Below are 7969 nucleotides of genomic sequence, written 5' to 3'. Positions count from 1 at the left end.
ACCTGGGAAATGTTTTACTTGTTGGAAATGCAAATTCTCAAGCTCCATTCTGGACCTCCTGACAAGACTGGCCACCATATGCAGGGCCCAGGGCAAAATGAACATGCGGGGCCCTAAGATTAAAAAAATGATTAGAATTTCAAGACGGTGACAGCAGATCACTAAGCCAAATGGGTGCTCCTTCTGAGTATGGGGTTCAGCCCATGAAGCTGGCTTGGCCGATTGAAAGGGAACCTCTGGGGGCAGGGCTTTCAGAGCCCTCCAGGTAATTCTGATGCTTGGGGAAGTTTGAGAACCCCAGATAGCAAACCTACCTGCCTTCCCTCAACCCACGGATGTGACCGTGAGCTATGGATCTAGTGAGAGTCAAATCAGGAGGGAAACCACAGATAGTGGCCGAAACCTCAGCCCTGGCTGGCAGCGGGGGTAAATGTGGCGGTCCTGACCTTGAGGTGGCTGGCGCCGCAGCTGAGTAAAGCAGTGTGCCCAATGCAGCCAGCTCCGGTCTGCAGGATCCGGATAACCGAACGTCGTTTGGTGATGGATCAGAACGTGTTAAGGGGAGGGGGGGCAGGAGGGGCCAACCTGCCTTTCTCCGCTCCTCTGTGTCATTCTCCTAAGTCCACCCACCAAAGTCACCACAGCTGCGGCCCCAATCAGGGGAGAAACTGCAGGAGGTGGCTAGAGCTAATCCCTGGAGGTAGAGGTGAATGAAGCAGACACGGACCACGAACCTCCTCAGGGTGGCTGGGGTCACGGCCAGGGACACGGGCAGGTGGGGACACCCCACGAGAGGTGATACCTCTTTTCCCAGCCAGCGGATACTGATTGAGTGCCCATGGCAGACAGCCTGTGGTGTATACACTCATGTGAGGTAACCCCTTGGCCTGAGAGAAGCACAAAAGTCGCTATTTATGTAGAGTCCGTTATGTGGCAGAAATTGTACTAAGCTACTGTTAACAACTCTCCTTGTTTCTGATCACAAGTCTAGAGACGAGCCGAAGAAATGAGGAGATATCAAAATTACATGTCTTCCTAGCAGTACCGGCATTAGGGGTCGAGACTCCTAAAACTTATTTCATAAATACTATTCAAAATGATTAAAAACCAATAGTAAAACGCTTGTTTTCTGCTTAGAGCTGGTGGGCCCTTTTATATGTTTAAAGTATTTCGTATTCATCATTTTATTTTCTCGGCAGAGGTCAATAAGATGGTGGCCAAATGTGCCTAAGAACCCATGCCCAAGAACTGTCTTTCCACACGACAGCCCACCAATTAATAAACAAACTAAAACTCCTCAAACTCTCACTATAACATTGGCAGTTCAGAGTTTTAAAACATTTAATGTCATTCCATCGCTTTATCATTAAATCGATTGGAAACAAATCCAGGACCCTCCCTCTGGAAAATGAGACAAGCAGCCACCGACGTCTTCCCTAAGATTTGCCTCTAAAATGATTCTACTCTAGGAAGACAATTTGAAATTCAACACTCCGAGTAAAGGCAATAAGATATTCACGCATTTATCTAAACTATTTATTCTAACCGGTGATTCAGCAGATGAGAAATCGTTTAGAAGCGCAAAACGTTCCCTCTTTCTATGTCTTGGAATTTCATGGATGTGAGTGGATGGATACACTACCAGTTGACATGGGGTTGCTTCCATGAATGGAGAGCTTTCCCGTGAGACCTGAAAGCCCCGGGACCATCCACAGCATGCATGGCCAGTCTCAGCCAACCAAACAAGCATGAGATGGACGTGGAGAGCGAATCACTTTCTCACCCTTAGCTGGTCCCTCCAGGTCAGGGTGTAAACACGCTGGCAGGGTACTGTGGGCAGGCCTGTACTGCAGCCGGAGGCACAGAACTTGTTCTGTGGATAAACGGAAAACTCCGGTTCAATCACCGGAAGTGGCCAGCCCAGCCCCTCACTGAGCAACCCCAGTGAGAAACACCTTTGGGGATTTCGAACTTGCATCGGCTTCATGCTTGGCTTAGCCATGAACGGGTAAACCTCAGTCTGGTGGAACTCAAAGCACATAACCATCTCGGACACTATTAACGGTACCAGGAAAGGAATCCACTGCAACAGTAGCTCTGGACTTATGGACGATTTTCACATTCATCAAGCTCAGTGCTGCAAAGCATCCATTATGCAGAATCCTAGGGACAAATGCACCCTGCTCCAAAGAGACGCTGACCTGGATCCAAACTCCCACCAGGAGATAAAGCCAGCATCCAGGACGTTAGAATTCGCCCAGGTCTTTTAACATTTTTTGATATGTTGCTCATCAGAGATTTTTGGTGTTCACTTTGATTTTTTAAAAATACTACACTTCAATATTGTTCATTTTGATGACCGTTTTAACACACCCTTAAAATCTGCACCTCACTCCCCTCACCCTAGTCCCTGCCCTGCCACGATAATGTACTTCTGTTCTGTTGCAAATGCCTGCGTTTTAACATACTTTGTCCTCTTTGACTCCATTCTCATCCCCTATTACCTTACAACCCTAAATCAAGGGGGAGGGTCTATTTTAAGTATCTTTGAAGAAAAGAGCACATAATTCTAATAAATATACCAGACAAGCAATTAAAAAACTGGAAGTCTTTCATTGTTAGTGATATAAATCTCTTCTAATCTCCTCTTGGCATTCCATTTTAGTTGAAGCCAAAAATGTAAGTAGACAAGCACAAGAAAAAAATACTGAATCCTACCCTCACTCCCCCAATTCTGTTGTCGCACATAAAGAAGGGAAAAGACTCAAATCAAAACATTAAATTCCCAAATATCACTAAATGTTTCATCTTCCAAAACAGAAAATTTGATGAATATGTTCTCGTTCTTGGTTTGACACTCTTTTGAAAACTTACTTGTCCACTCCAGATAAAATCTTGTGCAGTTCCCACGTGGGGCACAGGAATCTAAAACCTTATTTAGGTATGTGAGCTGATGGCAAAGAACAGAAGCTTCAGGAAAAAGAATCAAAGGGTTGGAAGAGAAAAATGAGGCAGCTCGTGCATATCACTGCACTTAAGATGTTCATTTTAGAAGCTACTGTTGCTTCCCACTCTGTGGTCTTCCTGCAAATCCTTTCCATTCTTACCTTTTATAGCCCTCGTAGCTGAGTTTTCACTAAATAAGGTCTTCGGAACAAGAATTCTGTCCATTCCCATCGCGCCACAGCTTATCCAGATTCTCGACCTCATGACCTGCAAACGCAATCGCTTCCAGTCCCTTCAGAAATCTACCTGGCCTGGTGCGAGCAGGTCACGTTCCCAACTTCAGTGCCTTTCACCCTCACCCCTCTGTCTGTTCCAGAACTACGCCATCATCCTGATGCCAATCAGATCAGGTGAGCTTTGCCTTTCAAGACAGTGCCACAACTTAACGTGGATGGGTTCTCTCGCGCCATATTGCCTTCATAGGTTGCTATCTCATGGACAGCAAGGTAGAATCTAGTGACACCCAAGTTTTTGGTAAGTAGCTGTAAATGAACAGAATGGTGAAATTCTAAGTAATGTGATAATAATCGCTAACAAGTACTAAGCATTTATCTAAAAACCAGATTCTATTCTAATCGCAGAACAACTCCGTAAAGTTAGTGTGACTTTTTATCTCTAGTTTACAGATGAGGAAACTGAGACAGAGAGAGATGAATTTCTTTACCCAAGACCGCACAGCTAATCGCAGTGGAACTGGAATTTGGACTCAGGCAATGTGGCTCTGAATCCAAAGCTCATAACCAGCACGTTGTATCACAGAAGGGTGTGCTATTGATGGATAATTGACATGTCAGTGTGGCCGGCACTGTCTGGCATTTGGGGTACTATAATTTGTCACCACTGTGTTCTGTCGTTACCATGATCTATCATCACCGTAATTCTTTGCCGCTGCTTCTTGATTTAAGCACCGGTGCTAAGCTTGCTATTTAAGGGCTTCTGCCCTCTGTGCTGGCCAGCCTCTTTATCGTGTCCCCAGCCAGCTGACATATTTACTTTTATGACCAGGCCCTGATTCAAGCTCCCCAAACATCCAGGCCTATTGACAACCTCTCCAGCCTACAAAGTTCCCTGCAAATCCGTGCTCTTCTCAGAAGATATCGAAACTCCAAGTGGATCTATGGTCCGGAGCGCTGGTTCCCTTCTTTGTCAACACAAAGACCCCTTTGGCATGTAACAAATCACCTACCTCAAGTCCCCGGATGGCAGTTCTTAGCCTGGCTGCTTGTGAGAAACACAGGGGAGCTTTTAAAAATCCCAGTGTCCAGACTGCACCCCGGAATAAATGAATCCAAATCTCTAGCGGGGGGAGGGGTGCCCAGGCGGAGCTGTTCTTCAAGCTCCCCAAGTGATTCGAACGGGAGGCAAGGCTGAGAACCCGGGGCTCAGCACGTATCATCTTCACCCTTGTAGGCCTCCTTCGACAAGTCTGCAAGTCCTTAAAGATGTACGCATTTATACAGAGAATGGATAGACAACAAGGTCCTACTGTAGAGCACAGGGAACTATATTCAGTACCCTGTGATAAACCATAAGGGAAAAGAATATGAAACATGAATGTACATCTATATGGATAAATGAGTCACTGCTGTGCGGCAGAAATTAACAAAACATTGTAAATCAACTAGACTTCAATACAGTAAATACTGAGAGAAGAAAAGAATATGCCTTGAGATTTTAAGCTTTTGCTACTCCAAGTCTGGATCATGGCCCAGCAGCATCACAGCATCATCTTGGCGGGGGGCTTGTTAGAAATGCAGTTTCTCAGACTCCCTCCCCTAGACCTACTGATTCATTTTAACGAGATCTTCTGGTCATCTGGACGCATAGTGAAGTTTGAGAAGCACACCTTTGAAGCACGAAGAGACTACCTACAGCGCGAGGGTTAGGACTTTGCAAGCCTCAAGAAGCCATTAAAAATAAATACTTATTTACTAAGGTATGTACTTTCACTTCATGGTAGCATCATCAACCTTCTGGGCTGCTACCTGACCTGTACCTAGAGGAAAACAACCAAACACTCGCTTCTCCTCACTGCCAAAGTCTCCTCCAAATGTTTTCTGTCCGACACTGCTAGTCTCTGACATCTCCAGTGCTCCTGTGAGCTTACCTTCCTTTTCTTGAAGCCCTGACACTCACCTAAGATCGCGGTGCAGGGTCAGCTTGCCTGGGCCTTACAATTCTTATTCCTATAGGGACAGGGAACAGAAGACGCTGCACCACTTGGCATTTACATGCAAAGAGCGTATTGAAAACCACATCAAAATAACTTCTAACATCTATTCTTCAAAGTATAATATTCATATATTTGAAAATGTCACATAAAAGCAGAAATTCGATAAGTCAAATATCAGTGGCTTTTTTAGGTGTGTGCTTTCTACCCTTCCCACAGAGAAGTGTTTTAAAGGCAGCTTAACGAGGGATTCACAAAGAGAAAGGCTGCCATGTCTGTTTTCTTGCACAGGGGAGGGAAATAAGTGAGTTCCTTTAAAGTCCGGTGACACAAGATCTCCTATGAAGAAAAGCCCTTTGTTTGTTTAAATTAGAATCTCCACCTTGATGATAGGAATCTAGGAACGTTTTAAGTGAGCCCAATTCTCTGATATGAAACGCAAGACCATGAAATACCAGCCCGTGTATACAATCTGAATACATTTTTATTCCCTCGTGGCTCTTAGGGTTTGAATCCTGGCAGAATGTCTTACTTGAAGCAGAACTTATCTTGATAATGATTGGCACAGAAGTGGATTTTTAAAACTGCTCTTGAAAGCACAGTCCCCTTAAAAATTCCTCCCTGTTCTACAGGACATGGAACAAAACAATGTGCAATTCCTTTCCACCAAATTTCTCTAAAGAATGTAATTTTTACATACCTGAAATAGTTTTAAATGAAAATTAGTACATCACGTTCGACATCAATACAAAAGAACAATTTAACACGTGTCCACGTTTCTGAGATACCATTGAATAAGACATACCATGACAGTATTTTATGTATGACTCAGAGGGGAAAAAATGCTGTGAATTAATTTAAGACGTGTCGTTGATTATAAGATTAACCTCAATTTCAGAGATGATAAAACATGGGGGAAAATGTGTCTTAGAATTGTTGAAATTCAGGAGATTAACAAGCACAACATGAGATGATACTTTCACGAAGGAAGCAACGTTTCCTGTCACAAATTTAAGGTTTGGTGTCATGGTGGCAACATCACTCCTGGTTCATGACGCGATATTATCCCCGTAACTAGCTTTGTTAAAGTTCACCCCCATACACTCTGCCTCTATAGCAAATGGTTAACACAAATCATAAAATCTGACTAAGGGGAAAATTCAGTGCTTCTCCTTTGGGGGAAAAATGGTGGCTAACCGTAGTCTACAGCAAGGCTTGTATTTCCCTCGTTGCAAACATGGGCGCTTGTGTATACCGGCATGCATTTTTCTCAAAAGGATGCTAGCTATAAAGAGAGGGAGAGTTAAGAGGGTGAGCATCTCTAATTTCATGGGTACCTAGGCCTTGGCTGAGGCCTGTCTTGTGGTTTGCTAATGCATCTGTCCCGTTGGTAAGTTACACACGTAAGATGCATCCAGGCGCAGCCGTAGGGGCCCCTAAGCACAGTTTTTAGGATTCTAGAAGTGGAATCACTGATGCACATTGCTGTCAGTTCCTGAGCTTCCTGCCAGTGTGATTTAGTAGGGTTTTTTTTTTTTTTCCCAGTAAACACAGTCAAAAGGACCTCAAGGGGCTAGAAAAAGAGAAATGAAACAGAAAAATCCCATAAAGCAGTTTCTAGTTTGATAAGTGGATTCGTAAGACAAGCATTTTCTGTTTAGGTGGATCGATCAGATTTGCCAGGAAGTCAGCAAAATTCCACTCAAGTCACCCTGCGTGGAGTTATGTAAACTTTTCTAATTCTTTGGAAATGAAAATAGAAATCCCCAAGGCGGCTTTAGAAGATGGAAAAACTGGCATACTCACGAAGATTGGGAGGCCTTTCTTCTGAGTAAATAGTCCACAACATCGGGATCGGTCTCTAACAGGCTCACCAGCACTTCATTCTGGAGATCCGGGGGAACCTGCAGGGGCCAAATGCTGAGGCATAAATAAAACCACTCCAGAAGGAGGCGAACTATGGTCATTGGCAACTTGACGACAGCATGGAAAAGGGTGCCTTAAAAGTTGTAAGAAAACAGAGTGATCTCTTGGTTAAAACCAAACCTACACCAACCCATACAGCCAGTTTCATTCTTAGGACAAACTGGATGATTACCAAATAGTCATATTCAACAGTCAGTTCAATTCAAGTGGGGTGAATTGTCATGCCACTTGCGACCGGAGACACAGCCTAACCATTTGGGTACCTCTGTTGCTCAGACTCGATCTTCTCGGCTTTCAATAAGCAAAGTATTGCGGTTAAGAGGAACGGTGTTTGTAATTTACTGTCCAAATGGGGACACTTTCTAGAGTTCATATTTAGAACTATGCCAAGACAACAGGCATAAGTTAGGACTGTCTTGGGCAGTTCTGGAACATAGGATCAGTTTATCGAGGACAGGCCCTGGAGCCGGAGACTGCTTGTATTTGAGTCCCAGTTCCACTTGCTGGGTGTGGGAATTCTGGCAAGGTATATGACCTTTCCAGGTCTCAGTGCCCTCAACTGTAAACTGGAGATAATAAGAGTACTCACCACAAAGGGCTGACGTGGTGAGTAAAGGACTTACTACATGTTGAGAACTTAGAAAAGCACCTGGCAAATAGAAAACACTCAAAAACAAAATGTTGACTAGTACGTTTGCACGTGCCACTTTGTCATTCAGTGCCGGCCTTCACTCTTTTCTTGCCTCCTGGTCTATCAACAATTAAAAGTTTCTTGCTGGGCTTCCCTGGTGGCGCAGTGGTTGAGAGTCTGCCTGCCGATGCAGGGGACGCGGGTTCGTGCCCCGGTCCGGGAAGATCCCACATGCC

The 7969-nt window shown here is 44.5% G+C and overlaps 1 protein-coding gene across 2 annotated transcripts in view; it reads right to left on the bottom strand.

The window, feature by feature from the left end:
• The window catches only part of ARHGAP6 (Rho GTPase activating protein 6), an 83369-nt gene that overhangs the window by 9493 nt on the left and 65907 nt on the right, over positions 1–7969 (bottom strand). For both annotated transcript variants that reach the window (XM_024756969.1, XM_024756975.1), the window contains exon 9: positions 6983–7080. In XM_024756969.1, the coding sequence (XP_024612737.1) occupies positions 6983–7080 (98 nt within the window). The remainder of the gene's footprint in view (positions 1–6982; positions 7081–7969) is intronic.

The sequence above is a fragment of the Neophocaena asiaeorientalis genome, unplaced genomic scaffold, assembly GCF_003031525.2.
Source record: "Neophocaena asiaeorientalis asiaeorientalis breed wild unplaced genomic scaffold, Neophocaena_asiaeorientalis_V1.1 scaffold812, whole genome shotgun sequence".
Taxonomy (NCBI): Eukaryota; Metazoa; Chordata; class Mammalia; order Artiodactyla; family Phocoenidae; genus Neophocaena; species Neophocaena asiaeorientalis.
The sequence above is the reverse complement of the archived record's forward strand: the minus strand, read 5'-3'. Positions and strand labels throughout refer to the sequence as shown.